Genomic DNA, 21,477 nt, shown 5'->3' on the forward strand with positions numbered 1-21,477 from the left:
ATACAAGTGCGGTGGGACCGTGCCCTAACAGAGTGGTTCGCAACCTTTTCAGGCCGCGAACCCCGAAATAATCATTTGAACTGGGCCAGCCTTGGGATCAAAATGTATTTTTTTGAGTAAATGAAGTCCCTTTATGGGCTCTCTCAATGGATTTACTATGGAGGAGGTTCACTTTGCGTGCACGCCCAACGTGCGTTGCGGGATTTACCGATGCACAGTGGACCACGGAGCCGTATAGTAATAGTCTTAATATATTTACGGTATTTACAGTAAGATTGACGGTGAGCGTCGTCAACGGCACCATGATGTTAACCCTTTAAATGATGGTGAGGACTGTCAACGGCAGCAGATAAGTCCTTAAATTGTCACTTTAGAAATGTGCAGATACCCTCTATACACTTCAACTTTATGTTGGTTTGTTTACTGTTGAGTGAGAAAACAAGTTAATCATCTGGGGACCCCCCAAAATAATTTGGGGACCCCGACCCACAGGTTGAGAACCACTGCCCTAACAGAGTATTTCTACATTACAGTATTTTTATTTATTTTTTTCCTGGGGACCCTCTAAGGACGCCTGGGGGTCCCCCTGGACGTAGCCATTCTGGCGTGAAGTGTCTTGGCTCATTGTCTGTGATGAAGCTCTCTGCACGGAGGAAACAGCAGCCTCGTATAACCCAGCGCGGCATTAATCTTTAATCTGCTCTTGGCACGTAAGGTCGACTGAACAATATGGCTGCTGATATGACACAATTACCAAGTGCTGTTCAGGCCAATACTCTTTAGTGCACCTCATGGGAGACCATGTGGAAGAAAAAGAGGTGTTGAAAAAGTAGTGAAAGTAGTGAAATCAAATTAAAGGGATATTTCACTTTCAAAAAACTTTTAGCCATTTTATCATCTAATCAGGCTTTTATGAACACCCTGAACAGATTTTAATTTGCTTGATTCAATGTTTAGATATTTGATGTAAATGTTACCAGGCCCTCCTCCTGCAGGAGGCCTCCCCATACACTCCCATTGTAACTTCAAAGTCCATTTTAACCATGATAGATTCATTAAAAACACCTGTTATTTTTTCTGGTGACTCATAATACCCTCCTAATACGTGAGCAGGCCGTGTTTTTTTCGATAACTTTTTTTCATTTATTTTTAATGATATTTTATTGTATTTAGTTGTTTTTTTTCATTTTCCAAAAATAATTATTAAAAATAAATGAAAATAGTTATTGAAAAAACACGGCCTGCTAACGTATTAGGAGGGTAGTATGAGTCACCAGAAAATAGCAGATCTACAAGCTCATGTAGATCTGCTATGTTCACAATAGGACACATTGTAATGCCTCAACTCTTCCAACTCCAAGTAGTGCTCGTCAGGGTGTGGGGGGTCCCCAGTTCATATTAGATTGTTTTGGGGGTCGCGGCCTGAAAAGGTTGAGAACCACTGATCTGAAGGAAGGAACACGTAGGCTACCATGACACATGTAGAGCGCTGGTGTAAAGCAACTAAGTACATTTACTGGAGTATTCCCAATGTTCAATACTTTCACTCACACTCCATTACATCTCAGAGGTAAATATTGTACTTTTTACTCCACTTCAATTGTTTGTGAACTTTAGTTACTAGTTACTTTGTAGATCTCAGCCATATGTATACATTTCGGCCATCTGATCGGCAAGCTCATTGTGAGACTCTGAACCCCTAACTGCTCCCGAATGTGCAGGTCGGTGCCTTGCATGGTTTCCTCCGCCATCAGTGTATGAATGGGTGAATGTGATGCACAAGCTTTGCAAAGCGCCTTGGATAAAGGCGCTATTATATAAATCCACCTTTTACCATTTATTCATTTACCATGTTGCTGCTGAGTCACTGATGATCGATTTGTGGTCAAAGTCAACCCCGAGGCAACGGTTCTCATAGAAAACGGAACAGAGGGAACCGACACATACCCTCCAGTGGTCCATGTGGAGGTGGAGGTGGAGGTGGGTGGGGGTGGGGGTGTTTGGCCCTGATGCATCCTGCAGCTTCTCAATGCACCTTCACCTTTTAATGGGTTTCTCTCTCTCTCTCTCTCTCTCTCTCTCTCTCTCTCTGTCTCTGTGTCTCTCTCCCAGGTGATCGCCCAGGCGGTGTTGTTCATGTGCATGAACACAGCGGGGGTGTTCATCAGCTACCTGTCAGACAGGGCTCAGAGGCAGGCCTTCCTGGAGACGCGGCGCTGCATCGAGGCCCGCCTGCGCCTGGAGACCGAGAACCAGAGACAGGTACACCATGTGTTCACCCCATTAACACCCAGAACCAAAGACACAATGTTCACCCCATTAACACATGGGCTGCTCAGGTTTATAACATTTGTAGCTGTTGCTGCTGCCGCCGTTCACTCACACTTTATTTTGAAGAGCCTTGGAAGCTTCGTACGTGTGCACGTGGGTGTCCACTGACGATTGAGGAAGATAATCCCTTTGTTTACAAAAGCTCGCGAAACTAAAATCCAAACGGGAGCCGACTATTGCGTTATAGTGTCGCCGTGAAAACAATCAGATCTCTGCTTCCCTGGCGTTCTTTTCATCTCATTCATAGATAAAGCCCTTCTTATGTTTCAGAGGATAATGTAAAGCAATGTAAACTGCCTCCGCCATTTTCTCCCCCTCTGTCTCCCTGCCTGCTGCGGGGTGACGTAATGGACTCGGGTCATTCAGAGGGCAGGCTGCAGGCACGTACAGTTAACCCTATGTTGCCTCGTCTCTCAACGCCACCTAGTGGCCTTAACTCGTCACTGAACGAGTTTGGCTCCCAAGTTGTTAACACCCAGAACCAGAGACACAATTTCAACCCATTAACAACCAGAAGTGGGACTGAGTTACTAGGGCCCAAGGTGGAGGGGCTTTAATAATTTTATACTTTAGCTATTGAAAAATAGCAGCTATACAAGCTTACAGCGCGGCACCGAGTGCCTACAAATCTTTGCAGTATTTTTAAAGCAAACATTTGTAACTCAAATATTTGCTTCTGGGGGGATCCCTATAACAACATATTTTGAGATGGGGGTCCGTGGCCAAATACATATCGTTTTGGGGGTCCTTCACATGAAAAAGTTTGAGAACCACTGACGTAGAAACGTGTGTTTTAAAAAAAAAAAAACCTTAGAAAATAATTCCATGATTTAAAAAAAAAATCACACCCGTGTGAACTGAGCGGTGGAGTCTGTGCGCGAGTGTGTGTGTGTGTGCGTGCGTGCGTGCGTGTGTGTGAGTGTGAGTGTGAGTGTGCCTTGCCTGTTCTGGCCTGGCCTGAACAACAGCGCCCCTCCCTTAACATGTGTGGTCAGAAAAGGTACTACACCACAGGCTTGAGGCTACATACAGACCCACCCACATACATACAAACAAACATACATACCTACACACACGGCCACGCTATGGAGACGGTGTGACCACCGCTCAAAAATTGGCAGATCTACAAGCTCGCAGCTTGTAGATCTGCACGCACACACACGCACAGCACAGCACAGCACACAGAAGTGTGTTTGCTCGGGTAGAGTAGAGCGCACAGCGGTTTGAAGACGAGCCACAGAAAGCTTTTAAGGTCTGATGTTTTCCTGGAACACAAGATAAAGAAGGAGAGCTTGGTAATGGAGTGGTGTGTGTGTGTGTGTGTGTGTGTGTGTGTGTGTGTGTGTGTGTGTGTGTGTGTGTGTGTGTGTGTGTGTGTGTGTGTGTGTGTGTGTGTGTGTGTGTGTGTGTGTGTGTGTGTGTGGCCTCCAGCCAACCAGACCTAATGTCAACAAATCAGAGCCTATTACTGCTGCAAGACTACAATTCACACAGTGGTGGGAGTATAAGTACTCTACTCAAGTAAAGTAAATAAAGCTACACTAGTAAAGTTACTTTACAAAATGTCAAGGTCCCCCAAAATGATACTATTTGGCCACCATCCCCCATCTCAATATGTGACCCAGCGTAGCAGAGGGGCAGTCATTTCGCATTGCTCCATTATTCACTGGAGCTAATATGACGTTTTGTTTTGTTTTTTCTCTAAAATGTAATAAAGCCACAACAGCATCTCAAAATATCTAGGCTACATTTCACTTAAACGCCAGAGCTTAACTCTGCATTTAAATAAGACTTTTTTTAATTAATTTGAAGAGAACGGGACATTATTCTGTTGGTCCTCCCGGAATACAGCTAACATGCTTGTTTTTACCACCCTTTGTTAGCCATTTTTAGCCAAATGCGGTAATATCGAGACTCCATTACTTAACCACAGTATTTATCTCGTTCATTTAATGCCACGTATGTTCCAAATAAACAATTATTAACCACGTTACGTTGTAACGTGGTCCAGTTTCCAGTGTCCAGTTTCGAGCAGTAATTCACACAGTTACTGTGTGTGAATTATTTCAAAACAGACCATTAACACCTGAAGACTATTGGCAAACGTGGGCTTATGACAGCAGAACAAAGGATTACATTTGGGCATTATGAGAAAGAGATAGAATAGTAGTTTTAATACAGAGGAATACCGAGGACAGAACGCCTCGTTTATTGATATACCAGTGGTGGAAAAAGTACTCACATACTTCACTCAAGTAAAAGTAGCAACACTAACTAAAGTTTTCAAATAAATGTAGTGGAGTAAATGTACAATATTTGGATCCGAGATTTATTGTGGAGTAGAAGTATTGGAAATAGGAAACAGGTACAGTACAGTACATGTACATTTTGCTGGAATTAACTAAAACATAATTTCAACAATAAAGTCCTCATTGTCTTATAATGGAATTCAGTAATCAATTTAAGTAATACAATTAATTTTTGACAGGCTAAATACATGCATTTTGGGGTCTTGCTTTGGCAATGTAAAGTTTGTTTCATGCCAATAAAGCTTCTTTGCATTGAAGATTGCTCTCTACTTCCCCATGTGGCAGAGTAAGGTCATTGCAGGTTATATTTTCATCTAAAAGGCTGATTATCTCAGAAGTAGAATTTATGCATGGCATCATTCTATAAGCCATATCTTCAAAACTGTTGGGTCAATCTCCACAACCAATATATCATTTTGTAGCTATGATTCCCCGCTTAAAAAAAAAAAAAATGAAAATGAAAAAAAAAAAAAAAAAAAAAATCAAAAATAGCAGATCTACAAGCTCATAGTGCGGCGCGAATATGTGTCCCAACCATGAGAGGAAATGATGTTGGTCGTATATTTTTAGCGCCTCCTGGGGTGTTGGAGTTAGCAACGCTCCGATGGTTGTTGTAGATTTGGGGCAAAGAGCTGTGTAAATGCTGCTCTGTTTTCTATAGCACAGTGGTTCTCAACCTTTTCAGGCCGCGACTCCCAGAATAATCATATTTTAACTGACTGACGAGCACTAAAGGGCTTTGCGCTGCATGTTTAAAACGCATTGGATTTGGTGTGCAAGGCGGATCCGAAAAGGAGTCATAAAAGGAGTCAACTAGTTTTTACCGCATGCGACAAGACGCACGAATCGAACTGGTTTCGATCGGGAAAAAACGCACAGCCGCAGCCACCTGCCACATGGCAAATTCGTAGCCGGTGTGCATGAGGTCATAGAGAATCATTGTTTTCTTTTAAAAAATGTAATCGTTTGTTTTTTCCGTGCGAGAAAAATGCGCCTGTGTGCAAAGGGCTTAAGACCACGGTTTTATTGTGAAAATAGTCGATCTACATGCTTTTGAGCATGTAGATCTGCTATTTTCACAATTTCTGCCTTTTTACACTAAATTGTCACTTTAGAAATGTTCAGATACCATCTATACAACTATGTTGCACATTAAGTTAATCATCTGGGGACCCAAATAATGTGGGGGGCCCCCTGGGGGTGTCCACCCACAGGTTGAGAACAGGGGTCCAGTTGTCCAGATTTAAAATGAAGCAAACACAGAACTAAAATGTCCTATGATTGGTCGCTAGTTGTGCTGTTCTGGTACCAAAAGAAACATCTCCATAGGATTCCATTAATTTCCCCTGAACTTTTACAGTTGATTTTCTTACCTTAATAAACATTGTCATAAATACTTTATGATTCCTGTTGCGTTTCAATCACCATGAGATGTGTTTTGTGAAAATATGGTCCCAATTATTTTATAATTGAAGTTAAAGCAGGGTATGCTGTAGGAGGGGCTTGTGATCATAGGCTTGTGATGATTCTTCATCGTGTGCTTTATTTCTGGCAGTCTCAACACATTTTCCCAAGTATCCCTGCGGTTGCACGTGACCGTTGTGTGATAGAAACATTTTTTATATTAACCACTTGAACCCTAGTGTCCATATTCTGAGAACTCAAAAATCGGCTATTTTCGGAAAAGAGGTTTGGTGTAGAGGAGAAAAAGAGCAGACTAAGTACAGAGTGAAAGGTTAAGTTTATTAAAGGTGATACTGCATTTAAAAAGTATTTATATCATATTGTTTATGTCCCAAAAACGTTTTTCAAAAGGTTTGAGGCTAAATTACCACTCTTGAATAGAGAGCCCCTCTCATTTTTTAATGGCTCTCAGAGGATTTTCAGCTGCAATACCAAATTGGCCTGAGGGGGGGGGTGGCGCAGTTCTGCCCGTTGTGTGTGCAGATGCACCCCAGCCTCCGAGATCCTGGACAGGGCTGAAAGTGCTTTGAAATTCTTGCCGGAACAGGTTGTCCGGGGGTCCCTGCTTCATCTCCCTTCAACTAAGGGGTCCTTGGCATGAAGACGACCCCTGCTGTAATGTGTCATTGTTGTTGTTTTGGGGGTCCCCAGGAGAGGCTGGTTCTGTCGGTTCTGCCTCGCTTCGTGGTTCTGGAGATGATCAACGACATGACCAACGTGGAAGATGAGCACCTGCAGCACCAGTTCCACAGGATCTACATCCACCGTTACGAGAACGTCAGGTATAGACAGTCTTTTTTTTTTTAATCGTGAGCACAAATGTTTCATGTTTAAAAAAAAAAAAAATAGCAGATCTACAAGCTCGCAGCGTGGCACTCGGTGCCACCCTGTGAGCTTGTAGATCTGCTATTTTTCAATAGTTAAAGCATAAAATAATGGTTAAAGAGGTTCAAATCTGAAGTGACACAGATCTGCATTCAGGACCGAAATGGCTTAAATTGATTGAGTTTGTTGCAGCCCTGTCACATGTGCTTGTGCAGCGATGCGTCTCTTGGGGCATTAACGTGACGTTTATCGTATTTTATGCAGCATTCTGTTCGCAGACGTGAAGGGCTTCACCAACCTCTCCACCACACTGTCAGCACAGGAGCTGGTCCGCATGCTCAACGAGCTGTTCGCCCGCTTCGACCGCCTCGCACACGTGAGTCCTCCATCCTTCACTCCCTTCCATTATAATTTTTTTTTATTTCCTTTTTTTTTGGGGTATTCATGGGTTGCTTCACCGTAGGGCATTGACGAAAAGTCGACAAGTTGACTCAGTCGACTTCATTACACAAGTCGACTCCCACCAGAGAAAGTCGAAAGTCGAAGTTGTTCATCATTATTTTTTACATTACATTTGGTATGGTTCTATTGTGAAAATACCAGATCTACATGCTGAGCATGTAGATCGGTTATTTTCACAATGTCTGCCTCTATAAATTTGACAATTGGGACAATGTTTAATTTGTCATTTTTAGACAAAAGTCCTTAAATTGGCACTTTAGAAATGTGCAGATACCCTCTATACACTTAAACTTTATCTTGGTTTGTTTACTGTTGAGTGAGAAAACAATGTTGCACATTAGGAAGTTAATCATCTGGGGACCCCCCAAAATAATTGGGGGGTTGTGTGTGATTTGATGATGTCATCAAACGATAAAGTCGACTTCAACTCAACTTTTTACTGAGTCGAGTCGACAAAAATCACAAGTCGTTAATGCCTTAGTTGCTACAACGGCCATGTGGAGCACCAACACAGGTGTTCTGATTGGCGTAGAACAGTGTTTCTCAAATGGGGGTACGTGTACCCCTCGGGGTACGCGGGGGTACTGCAGGGGCTAAATGAACAAAACTAGAAAATGGGAATATGTGTTTTATTGTTATGGTAAATTATACAACATTGACAGTCTTTGTGTGAACCTGCTCATCTGTAGATTGTTAAACCAAATGACATCAATACCTTAGTACAACTGTTATTGAATAGAAAGCAATGTTTATTTGTCATTATGCTGTTTTATTTTGAACATATTGGCATGAGAACGTAAGCCATTTACCATGAGAGGGAGTGGGTTGTTGGCTGATTTACCACTGTTTCAGGGTTGTGGCACGAGGCGAACCAAGTGCCAAACAACCCTGAAACAGTAAATCAGCCAACAACCCACGACCCTCGAATGGTAAATTGCTTTTCTACCACTTCTACCATATAAATGAAAGAAAACATAGTTGTAACTTGCATTGATCTTGGAAATGTTACAACTGCAACACAACAGTGGGCGGGGTCCATGAGCCAACTCAAGGTTGTTGACTGATTTACCACTGTTTTAAGCCAATCAGAATCCAGTATCTGAACATGTGACCACAAAAAGTGGTAGAACTGGACTTTTGATGTTATTTTTTCTAAGCAAAATGCTGTAGTCTGGGGAAGGGGTACTCGGCTTCAGAAATCAGTATGTATTTTTGCAGCCCAAACAGTTTGAGAACCACTGGCGTAGAACATTTAGTTCTCTGCCAGTCAGACACATTGAAACACCTGTGTTGTTCCTCAACATGGCCGTTAAGGACTACAAATGCAACCCATGGATATTGTTATTATTATTTTCAGAGGTGTGACATACTGTATAAGGGTTGGGAATATAAATGATCGAATCTAATATCACGATATCTTTGACATAATACAGCGATATCAATTTTGTGACGATCATGCAGAGATAGACTGACAGACAAAACGTTATCAACGCGTTGTGAGCTTGTAGAACTGCTATTTTTCGGCTCTGAGCTTACAGAGCCCCCCCCAAAACATTTTAAGAATAGCAATCATAAAATCTTCATGCTAGAAATGTTTACCATGAGAAATGTCACAGCTTGTCTGCGTGTAGACGGTACAGGGCCGTTTTTAGCTATAGGCGAGTCCATATGGGTATTCACACGAATCCCTTTTATGCCCATACATGTACTGTATATGAAGCTCCCTGATGCCATCGATATACATCACTGGCCAGATGGCCAAGACATGGCCCATATCTGTGCGGCTGGTTCAGATAGGGATCTCCATGTATGGGCATGAAATATATTGTATGTTGTGATGTCATGGGAACCACTCTAACAGGATCCCTTTCATGCCCATATATGGAGATCCCTGATGTCATCAATATTAAGCCCATATCTAACAGGACTTCATATGGGAATGCCCATATATGGAGGAAGACAGCCCATATCTGTGCGGCTGGTTCAGACAGGGATCTCCATGTATTGGCATAAAGGGCATGTACTATATACATGTACATGGATCTCCATATATGGGTAACTGGTCCGATATCACTGGCCAGATGGCCAAGAATTGGCGCGACAATACAAGTGTGTGTGTGTGTGTGTGTGTGTGTGTGCGTGTGTGCGTGTGTGTGCGTGTGTGTGTGTGTGTGTGTGTGTGTGTGCGTGCGTGCGTGCGTGCGTGCGTGCATGTGTAACAGGAGCATCACTGTCTGAGGATCAAGATCCTGGGCGATTGCTACTACTGCGTGTCAGGCCTCCCGGAGCCCCGGCAGGACCACGCCCACTGCTGCGTGGAGATGGGACTCAGCATGATCAAGACCATCAGGTACACAATGCTTTCATCCTCTTCTCCAGTGTTGTGTTGCTCCGGTCACGCGGGTAGTGGCCGTCCCGTACCTTTTCTGAGCAGGGTCATGCCTCTCACGCTCATATTTTAACTGGGGACCCCCCACACTCGAGGCGTTGTGAGCATGTAGATCTGCTATTTTCAAAATGTCTGCCTCTAATATTTGACAATTTGGCCAATGTTTAATTTGTCATTTTAGAGGTATTAAAAAGTCCTTAAATTGGCACTTTAGAAATGTGCAGACACCCTCTATACACTTATACTTTATGTTGGTTTGTTTACTGTTGAGTGAGAAAACAATGTTGCACATTAAGTTAATCATCTGGGCACACCCGACATAATTTTGGGACCCCCCTGGGGGCCCCCGACCCACAGGTTGAGAACCACTGCTGCAGAGTCGGTAATAAGCGATTCTCTGCCACATGACGAGTTCTGTGTTTCTGTTCGCAAGCCTATGGCTCACCAAATATTGTCCGATTCTACTGGAAGTGAGCTGACATGTCGATGACATAACCGTAATTCCTTTTTTTAAGGAATTAAAAGAAAAATAAGCCCTAATAGATGTGTATGGGAGAGGGGGTGGGTTGGAAGTTCGATGTGGAAGCCTATGGGCTCTATTTTTATTGTCTTAAGTACCAGCTCCTATGCCTTAACTTAAAGGCCTGTCCATACTGTCTCTGACCACCAAACCTTTCGTCTGAAAGGTCCTGTTCAACTACAAAATGACGTCACTCGCATCTTCTGAAAAGAAGAAACAATTTAGCACTCGACTTGTAGAATAACTAATTATAAACTAAAATATGAACCCTTATGTTAAAAAAACCAAAGTTGTCCTTTAAGACAATCAAAATATAGCCCTATGTCTTTGGAGTGGACCGCCGTGGGTGGACAGGGATTATTTATCCGCGACACAGAATATTCAGCGATTTTTTCAAAGGTACGTGAAAAACGCGATGTACCGGTACACAGGATTTAGTGCAATCAAAGCATCAGCATATTCGATCAACAGATCAATGGACGGACGGACGGACGGACGGACGGACGGACGGACGGACGGACGGACGGACGGACGGACGGACGGACGGACGGATAGACAGCGTTTAGCTGTGCAATCAGGTCATGGGCGGTGCAGCAGACACTGTTCTTCACGGAGGGAGGGCTGGAGGCGTTACCGTTTACCGTTTAGGCCTCCGTTCTGTCTGTCTGTCTGTCTGTCTGGCTGGCTGGATGACATAGCACTCTGCCCTATATGTGTCACAATGACTGTTGACTGCTGTTGAAAAATAGCAGATATACAAGCTCACAACTTGCGAGCTTGTATTGCGAGCACAGAATTGTTAATTCAGCAAGGTGTTAAATATGCAAATTCAAGAATGTAACTAGAAATACTGTTCCTACGAAACAGTGTGGGCTCGCATGTAACACCATGTATGGGCACATAGATCTACCTTTTGGCTGCACCTCATTGGCTAAGGGGCCTGCCTTTGTACTGTCGAGGAGAACTTGACTGATAGATATTATAAATAATGAAGATAACATACTTGTGCTCGCTTTCAGCGAGCCCGCGTTAAGTGCCAATCCCAAACTAATTCGGGATTTTTCAGAAACCAGGCCGCTGTGTGCTGATCCCGAAGAAGTTCGGGATTTATATAACGTTTTATTAGTGTGGTTGCCCGATAGGGCAACATGCTTTAGTCCTGGGGAAACTTTTTTGTGAATCAGATGCCATTGGAAATTGATAGAAATCAGAGATTCGGAGATCAGAAACATTTGAGGAGTGGTGCTAGCTCGAGTATTGGCTGAGCTTCACATGACAGTTAACTTGTTACGGCAACCACACTTGCAATTTCCAATTGCATCTTTCTAGTTATTATATAACATTAGCGCTGTCCTCATAGACTCCAATTCATTGTGCTGCAAAAAAAAAGGAAAAAAGAAACAGCTTTATCTAAAAGAAACACTTTGATCGCAGATAAACGCTCTTTTTTCACAGCAATATAGGGTTGTGATGCTCTCCGCAGGTTAGCATTAGCCTCTCCATGTTAAAACTAGGGGATCTGAACAACTTCCGGGTTATGAGTGCATTGACACAAAATGGACAAGATGGTGGTTTCCGGCTCTTCAAAATAAAACACAGTGAATGGGGTAAAATTCGGGCACTCCACGTTTGGAAAATTAAAAAAATAAAAGCACTTAAAGTGGTTAACAAACATGCACACGACATTTTCCGCTGCTCAGTCCAGACATTGTAAAACTAGATCTAAACTAGAGCGAGCAAGTGCGCGCGAGTACTGTTGTCTGTATGTATGTGGGCGGGCAAGTTGCCGAGGTGCCAACTTGCGCCTTGTTATTTATATATCAGGTCACACTTGTTGTTGGTGATGTCACCAAGAATGCTGGTCCCTCATTGGCTGTTGATGGTGACGTCACCTGGAATGCTGGTCCGTGATTGGCTACAGGTGTAAAAGCAAACAGATACCCGTCAGGGACGCCACCTAACGCAGTACTTGCACGCTCTTCTGGCGCAAGTTAAAAAAAAATCGCACCCGTGCGAAGTGAGCGGTGCAAACTAATTCCTGCGCGAATCAGTGTTGATAGGCATGCATGGCAATATTGTTTTTGTTGTGTATGATGTCAGTCTAGAGGTCTGTTCAGACTATATAAGTCTTTATCATCATTTCTCATCAGTTAGTTGACCAAGCTACGGATTGTAACTTGTAAGAGTGTCGTAGTGTAATGATAAGTGACCTTATTTACCTCCAGAGAGGCCTCCAGAGAGGCCAGAAGAGGCCAGAAGATGAATATTTTAGTTTTTCAAAGTCTGTTCATTTGTATTTTAAACTTGTATTAGCTGCCTATCATTTATAACCTGTAAGATTTTCCAACAATCTGTCTAAAAGTGTGGTTATTTTATCGCTTATAAGTGATATTCATCTAATACAATTTTGAAATTCAAGGTTAGCACCGCTCAATAATTTTTTATGACGTATTTTACGCGGCCTAAACGCGTTATGACGTATTTTACGCGGCCTAAACGCGTTATGACGTATTTTACGTGGCCTAAACGCGTTCTAAATCAGGGTTAACCAATCGGGTGCCTCTGTGACTATGACATCATGGACAGATCAACAGAATCGAAGTGTTTCATTGGTCTAGCGAACTCATGTCATCATCATTTGTGACATCATAGTTTTGGTAAAAAAGCGGTCTATAGGAGCGGTTAGCACCGCTCAAAAAAGAATAATAAATCAGTGCTAGAAAAATGCAATTCTGGGAAATCGTGAGTGTGGTAGCTGTTTTTGCATCTTCCCATTCAAGTCGATGGGGCTGCTCTATAAAGTTTTTGGGGTATCCCCCATGGGGTATCAGATCTACACACTCATAACATTTCAAATTGCAAGCTTGACGTGGGCTCACCAATGGCATCACCACTGTCGATGCCAGTGACATCACCACTGGCATCACAAGGAATGCTGGTCCCTCATTGGCTGTTAATGATGACGTTGCCAGAAATCCTGGTCCCTGATTGGGACATACATATGCAGCCGAATGCAGTACTTGAGCGCTCTGCTGGCTCTAGTAAATAGGGCTTAAAGGGATATTCCACTTTCAACAGGGAGCAGTGGTAGGGCCTCTCTCCACATACACACCCATTGTAACTTCAAACTCCATTTTAACCATGATAGATTCATTAAAAACACCCATTATTTTTTCTGGTGACTCATTTTACCTTCCTAATACGTGAGCAGGCCGTGTTTTTTCGATAACTTTTTTCATTTATTTTTAATAATTATTTGGGAAAATGGAAAAAATGAAATACAAAACAATTATTTTTAAAAATAAATGAAAAAAGTTATCGAAAAAACACGGCCTGCTCACATATTAGGAGGGTAGTATGAGTAACCAGAAAAAATAATGGGTGTTTTTAATGAATCTATCATGGTTAAAATGAAGTTTGAAGTTACAATGGGTGTGTGTGGGGAGAGGCCCTGGGCCTGGAGGGCCTGGTAACATTTACATCACATATCTAAATATTCAATCAAGCTAATTAAAAACTGTTCAGGGTGTTCATAAAAGCCTGATTAGATGATAAAATTACCAAAAGTTTTTTTGAAACCACCTACGTTTTTTATAGGACCAGGGTCCACTGAGTTCTATATTAGCCTCCCTCCTGTTTTCCCTCTACACCAAACATCACATCATAGCCAGTCTACGAGCTCACAACGCGTCGCGTCTAAGTTGTAGATAAGGGATGCTCAGGTTGATGTGGTGAATATGTGGATGCTTTCAGTGTGTCACAGCCTTCAAGGATATGACATGGAGCCTCTCAAGTCAATTGGCTTCGTAATCCAGGAAGTCATGGCAATCTGAACATTAGATTTATAACTTGTTTGCCAGTTGAAATAATGGCCCACGTTTGGTGCTAGAGCAAGGGTTGTGTTTCTCAAATGGGGGTACGCAGTGGTACTACAGGGGGTACTTGAGAGAACATGTAAAATGGAAACATTTATTTTACTGTTATTTTTATTTATAAAACAATGACAAATGTACGTGAATATGCTGCTCCATAAAGCTTTAAACAAAATTAAGTAAGATGTTTTACTGTTACTGAATAGAAAACAGGCTACTTACTTTTATTCTCAACATATTGACATTAAAACTGGGCTTTTGATGTCAGTATTTTCTAGTCAAAATGTTGTGGTCTGTAAAAGGGGGTACTTGGTATTATTATCAGGAAAAGGGGTACTGAAGCCCAAAACGTTTGAGAACCACTGTCTTAAGTAATACTTAAATGACAATAGAGAGTCAGTAATAAGGGAGTATAAGGCAGTAGGGATCAGTAGTTAAGGGAGCATAACAGAGACTAGCAGAGAGTTTAATTTAACGTTGTCATGTGTTAACATTAAATGCCGCCGTATTACTGGCTACTAATTGCCTCCCTGATTAATGACTGGCCTAGTTAGTGTGGTTGCCAGGGCAACCACATTATTACTCTGGGGAATTTTGCAGTTTTTACAACTCTTAGTCTCATTGACTTGAATGGGAAACTCCATATATAGTGAGTAACTTTTAGGTATCTGACCTTTCCCATTGACTTTGAATGGGAAACACCATATATAGTAAGGTAACTTTTAGGTAGCTGACCTTTCCCATTGACTTTGAATGGGAAACACCATATATAGTAAGGTAACTTTTAGGTATCTGACCTTTCCCATTGACTTTGAATGGGAAACACCATAGTGAGTAACTTTTAGGTATCTGACCTTTCCCATTGACTTTGAATGGGAAACACCATATATAGTAAGGTAACTCTTAGGTAACTGACCTTTCCAATTGACTTTGAATGGGAAACACCATATATAGTGATGTAAGAGTAGGGTAACTTTTTAGGCAACCACACTCGCAATTCACCCAAATTAAAGTAAAATATTATATCATAATGACATCAGATAAAACCTTAAAATGAGTATATAACTATTTATTATTATTAGTTGTATCATATCATATCAATAGTTGTACTAGATTAGATGAATATTCTATGGCTAGGAAAAATGCGACTACAAGATGCATCAGATCCATGTCCAAAGTAAATGAAGACTCTAAGGCAAGGAGAAATGAATATATGAGAAAATATAGAATTAGAAGATGCATCAGTGGACCAATGGAACAAGATCCCCCCAGTGTTGAAGATGAGCAAGATCTACTAAGAAGGAGAAACGAATATATGAGAAAATATAAAGCTACAAGATGCATCAGCTCCATGTCCAAAGTGGATGAAGACTCTAGAGCAAGGAGAAAAGAATATATGAGAAAATATAAAGCTACAAGATGCATCAGCTCCATGTCCAAAGTAAATGAAGACTCTAAGGCAAGGAGAAATGAATATGTGTCCCAGCACCCCCAGCAGCTAGTCATCTCGGGGACTGTCATTATTCCCTGTAGCCAAAATGTTTTTTTTTTTTTTTTTTGCTCTTTTTTTTTTTATGCCACAACAGCATCTCATAATATCTAGGCTACATTTCACTTAAACGCCAGAGCTTAACTCTGCATGTAAATAAGACTTTTTTTAATTAATGTGAGAGATCGGTACATAATTCTGTTAGTCCTCCCAGTTTATATTAGCTAAAATGCTAACTAGCCAGCCTTTGTTAGCCGTTTGTAGCCAAATGCGGTAATATCGGGACTCCATTACTTAGCGAAGCAACCCACAGTATTTATCCCATTAATTTAATGCCACGTGTGTTCCAAATGAACAATTATTAACCACGTAATGTATGATTTTGTGTATTATTATTTATTATTCTTCCGCCGTTCTTCCGCTGTTTCTTCTTCTACGCTGGTGAAATGATCCGTTCCTGCCTGGAGGCGTCTGTGACGTATGCGTTTGTCTTCTGTGAAGCTCCGGTGCGGAAGCTTCCTTTGTCACTGAGTTAGCTTAGCATTGAATAGATCAGCGTCGTCCTAAACTATCTAATTCTAACGTTCAGGGTGTTTGTTTTTTTTGGACAATAAATTGACAGCCAAGAAAACATGGATGGAATGCAATCGTTCACTCGCCGTCGGAAAGTTGACTTTAGAGTAGACTATTCTGGTTGACTGGCTATGAGTGGCTAACGGCTAACGCTAGCTAGCGTTAGCTAGCGCTAGCTGCAGCGCTAGCTGCAGGCTATAAACAAATAAAACGTGACCCAACTCTATTGTTGCTCTCTTCTACAAGCTCACAACGCGAGGCGGTTAAGCCTGTAGATTGTGTTTTATTATCAGGTTAAATAATCCTTCTGACTGAAGTTACACAATTCACAAACACTGATTATGCTACATTTAGCACAGTTAGCCCTGTTGCACACGTCATAAATTCACTTCAACCTCGTGTTGAGCAGTTAATCCTATTTGCTACGTACGTCTACAAAAACCTTCATATTTCAAAGATAACGTGCTTACTGAAGTCTCACAGATGTCACAGTATGGTACGCTCAAGCAGAATTACCCGTATCTTTCGTATTGTTTAATAAACTGCATTTTAATCCGATCAGATGCCATTTTCTGTTGTTTTTCAGCCATGCGACCCCATCGGTTGCGAGGTGTACTGCACTTAGATACATTAATACCTTTTTAAGGAAACGACGAACGATCGGATTAAAATGCTCCTCATTAAATAATACGATCATTACGGGACATTCTGCTGGAGCGTACCCTATGGTGACATCTGTGAGCCTTCACTAAGCAATTTATCTTTGTAATCTGACCGTTTGTGTAGACGTATGTAGCAAATTGGTTAAACTGCTTCACGGTTGGCGCACTGTAGCGTCTTTACATTTAGCCCAATAATGCTTGAGATGCTGTTGTGGCATTATCTTTTTAGAGAGCAATAACTAAAGTTTAAAACATACATAAACCACTTTAGCCCTATGTTATACCAAGGCTATTTGAAAATAGACGATCTACAAGCTCACAACGCATTGCTGTGCGACGCGTTGTGAGCTTGTAGATCTGCTATTTTCAAACATTTTGTACTTTTACTTTTGGTACTTTAAGTACATTTGGATACCAATACTTTTGTACTTTTACTCAAGTACATTTTTTATTCTGGACTTTTACTTGTAACAGAGTGATTCTACATTGCAGAATTGATACTTTACTTTATTATAAAATGTTGGTACTTTTTCCACCACTGTGTAAACGTTTGTGTTCTCATGCCAATAAAGCTTCTTTGAATTGAAGATTGAATTGAAGATTGCTCCCCATGTGGCGGAGTCAGGTCATTGCAGGTTAGAAATTTATTTAAAACTTGAATATCTCAAAAGTCCTATTTCAGCATGGCATCATTCTATAAGCCATATCTTCAAAACTGTTGGGTCAATCTCCACAACCAATATATCATTTTGTAGCTATGATCCCCAGCTTTCAAATGAAATGAAAAAATGAAAATGAAAAAAATTGCAATGACTGGCTCCTGGGGAGATTGGGACACATATATGAGAAAATATAGAATTAGAAGATGCATCAGTGGACCAATGGAACAAGATCCACCCAGTGTTGAAGATGAGCAAGATCTACTAAGACCTGGACATGACCTAGATAGTTGTTTAGAGGCAGATATGAAAAAAGTGATGAAAGATGAAACCGAAGAACAGTGTATGCTAGAAAAACAGCGTATGCTAGAAGAAATCGCTATAGCAGATTTTCAGGAAGACATTAAATATGGCCCTATTTATGTGTGCACAACTTGCCATCGGGCACTATTCTCGGAATCTGTATACCAGTGTCATCGTTCCAAGTTCACACAAAAGCAAAAGTTGGTTGCCGTGTACTTCACAGGCAAATATGTTCATTCGTGTGACGATCAATGTGGAGGCCCGCAAAATTGCACTGTACCAGAAGAAAGACGTCATGAGTGGATATGCAAAAATTGTCACGATACCCTACTGGCTGAAAGAATGCCAGCCTTAGCTGTCGCAAATAATTTAGAGTTATCACCTATCCCCCCAGAGCTGAGCAACCTGAATGTGCTAGAAAGACAACTATTGGCTTTGGCCATACCTTTTGCCAAGATTCTCACACTTCCTAAAGGAAAACAAGGAGCTGTACTTGGTGCTGTGGTGTGTGTGCCATCACAGGTGCAAACCACAATAAACACTTTACCAAGAAGGCTAGACTCATCTGGATTGTACCAAATGAAACTAAAACGCCGTCTGCGGTTCATAGGCCATCATTTGTTTCACATTGTCAATATAAATAATGTTGTACTAGGCGCAAGGACACTCAAAGTGACTCACCCAGGTTACAAATACATCACAATCGATGATGATAACAATGTGGAAGGCCAGGTTGAAAACATGCCCACAGACGAAATCATGGACAATTGTAATAATGCCGAAATGATGGAAGTAACGGATTCTACTGAAGCTGTCAACACATTACAAGTAGTGGATCAAAATCCCCCCAGTGTTGAAGATGAGCAAGATGTGCTGAGACCTGGACATGGCCTAGACAGTTGCTTAGAGGCAGATGACATAGGACAAGAAATAATGACCTATGGAGAAGGCATATTTAGCATTGCCCCTGCTGAAGGAAACAAGCCTGTCAGCTACAAAACATGCCCTAACCTCGAAGCAAAAGCCTTCCCTACTTTGTTTCCAACTGGAGCAAACACATTGGATGTGAAGAGAAAAGTCCAATTGTCTCCAAGTCGTTATTTTAACGCAAGACTTTTCAATGTTGACGGTCGTTTTGCTAGAGACCAAAGCTATTGCTTTTTTGCACATTTTGTCTCAGAGACACACATTGCAAAAAACAGTATCTCATTTCAGTTAAAAAAAGGAAAACCTTTAACCAAGGATGGTCGCAGGATCACCAACAAGATGTTGAAAGACAAGCGTGAAGTCGATAGACTACTCAGAAACAAAGACACAACACGATTCATGTCACCAATTAGAGGGACTCCAGCTTACTGGCACAAGACGATGTTAGACTTATTTGCCATGGTCCGACAGTTAGGCCCACCAACCTTCTTTGTGACTGCAAGTGCTGCTGAGTTCAGATGGCCAGAGGTTATCATTGCAATAAAATCACAGCAAGGACAGATCGTGAATTTTGAAAAATTGGAATGGAATGAAAAATGTGACATTCTCAGAAGCAATGCTCCTGATCACCCCGAGATCAATCCTGGGCTGGCCAGCCAGGTCCATAGTGAGATCAAACCTCAGAAAGAACTCCTCAAATCTCTAATGAACGGGAGCCTTTCGCAAAACAACGTTTCAGACTCGGACCACCAGCCACCCAACAAGATGCCCAGGCTAGAGGCCATACTAGCTAGCGATTCCACAGAGACTGCAGGATCGATGCACAGCACCATTCAGGGTAACAGTGGAGTGGCCTTAGCCCATAAAGAAGTGAACGGGAATTCCCAGTTAGGTGATGATCTCAGTAATAAAAGAGACTCGATATTGGAAGCAGTAGCAAGTTCAGACAAGCCCCTCAAAGCGAAGGCGAGTCAGGCAGAAAAGAACCCTATGAAGCGTGGATACAAGGACACTGAAGAAGGCAGTGGACAGAGGCCACCTGAGAGCATGGAGGTGGATCGAAGCAAAGCCAGCCCTCTGCAAGTAAATGGGAGAACTGCGGAAGATGCTCCTGCTCACCCCGAGATCAATCCTGGACTGGCCAACCAGGTCCATAGTGAGATCAAACCTCAGAAAGAACTCCTCAAATCTCTAATGAACGGGAGCCTGTCGCAAAACAACGTTACAGACTCGGAAACGCAAAACAGGACAGTTCATAGACAGGAGCAAGATGTACAAACGCAAAATACCACATCATCACCAGCCACATTATCCACAAATCCACCAAATACCTGTTCCAGCAATATTCAGTTCAAGAGACCATGTACATCAATACGATCTATTAAATCTTTAAATTGTTACCAGTCACTATGGAATATCCGTGTTTGTGTTTTAACCAAAACTGAAATTAGGTCATATAACAAGGGAACATATTTTTCTTTTCAAATTAGAGATGAAAATGATGAAATTAAAGTTACAGTTTTTGAGGAAAATATAGACAGATTCTTTGATTTAATTCAAATAAATAAAACCTTTATTATTTCAAATGGAACAGTAAAAAACATAAATAAGAAATTTTGTTTTGGAAATATGAAGAGAGAAATTATATTAAATAAGCATAGTAAAATTACCTATTGTGAAGATATTTTACCAATTAGCAACACACGTTATAATTTTGTTCCAATAGACCAACTAGATAAACATAACACAGGTTCAGTAATAGACATTATCGGAATCTGCATTTTTATTGATAATATCACCCCTGGAACATCAGCAAATGAAAGAGACTATCTAAAAAGAGAAATAATATTATTAGATAGTACCAATTACACAGTAACACTCACCTTATGGAATAATGAGACAAATAAAGTTCAGAACTCCGCACAACCGATATTAGCACTTAAAAATGTTTTAGTGTCATCATATCATGGAAAGTCACTACGAACAACAAGTAATACAATATTATTGTTTAGTCCGGAAATAACAGAATCCCTTGAATTACAATCATGGTTCGACATTACAGGAAAGCATCCTTCCAGTGAACTTTTAAGACAGAAATGGTCACCTCTTACGGTAGCAAAAGCAAATGTAAAGTCATTAGCACAGATGAAAAACGGACCAACAACACAGAATGAAGAGTTCTATTCTTGTATTGCACAGGTAATAATAATTAAACAAGACACGTGCATGTATGAATGTTGTCCTTCTGACAAATGTAATAAGAAGATTTCTCCATCAGATAATGGTAATTATTTTGTACTAAATGTAATAAGGAATATAATGAATTTAGATACAAACTTTTACTTTCAGTTTTAATAAAGCAATCTGACACATCTTTATGGGTCACTTGCTTTGAGGACACAGCTCAAATTCTATTAGGTTGTACTGCTGATTCCATAGTAAATTATACTGAGACGGAAACAGATATAATTGACAATATATTTCAGAGAGCATGTAAGACCTATATATTTAGTAATTCGGTCAAGAAAACCACATATAACAATACAGAACGTTTCAGTACCACAGTCTTACATATCCAAGAACATGACAATCTATAATATTAACACCCAATGATTAGATAAGCTACACTTACAATTTATTTATTATGAACTCATAAAGAGGAAAGTAGGTTTTGTATTTATTTTTTATTTTA

General features: G+C 41.2%; 1 protein-coding gene across 1 annotated transcript in view; it reads left to right on the forward strand.

The window, feature by feature from the left end:
* Window positions 1-21,477, forward strand: part of adcy8 (adenylate cyclase 8 (brain)) — a gene marked incomplete at both ends in the record, with an annotated part of 274,511 nt that overhangs the window by 102,927 nt on the left and 150,107 nt on the right. The window contains 4 exons of the mRNA XM_080725959.1: window positions 2,113-2,262; window positions 6,756-6,886; window positions 7,194-7,305; window positions 9,614-9,741. Of these exons, the coding sequence (XP_080582085.1) occupies window positions 2,113-2,262; window positions 6,756-6,886; window positions 7,194-7,305; window positions 9,614-9,741 (521 nt within the window). The remainder of the gene's footprint in view (window positions 1-2,112; window positions 2,263-6,755; window positions 6,887-7,193; window positions 7,306-9,613; window positions 9,742-21,477) is intronic.

Source organism: Nannobrachium achirus (assembly GCF_963921795.1).
Source record: "Nannobrachium achirus genome assembly, chromosome: 5".
NCBI classification, from domain to species: Eukaryota; Metazoa; Chordata; class Actinopteri; order Myctophiformes; family Myctophidae; genus Nannobrachium; species Nannobrachium achirus.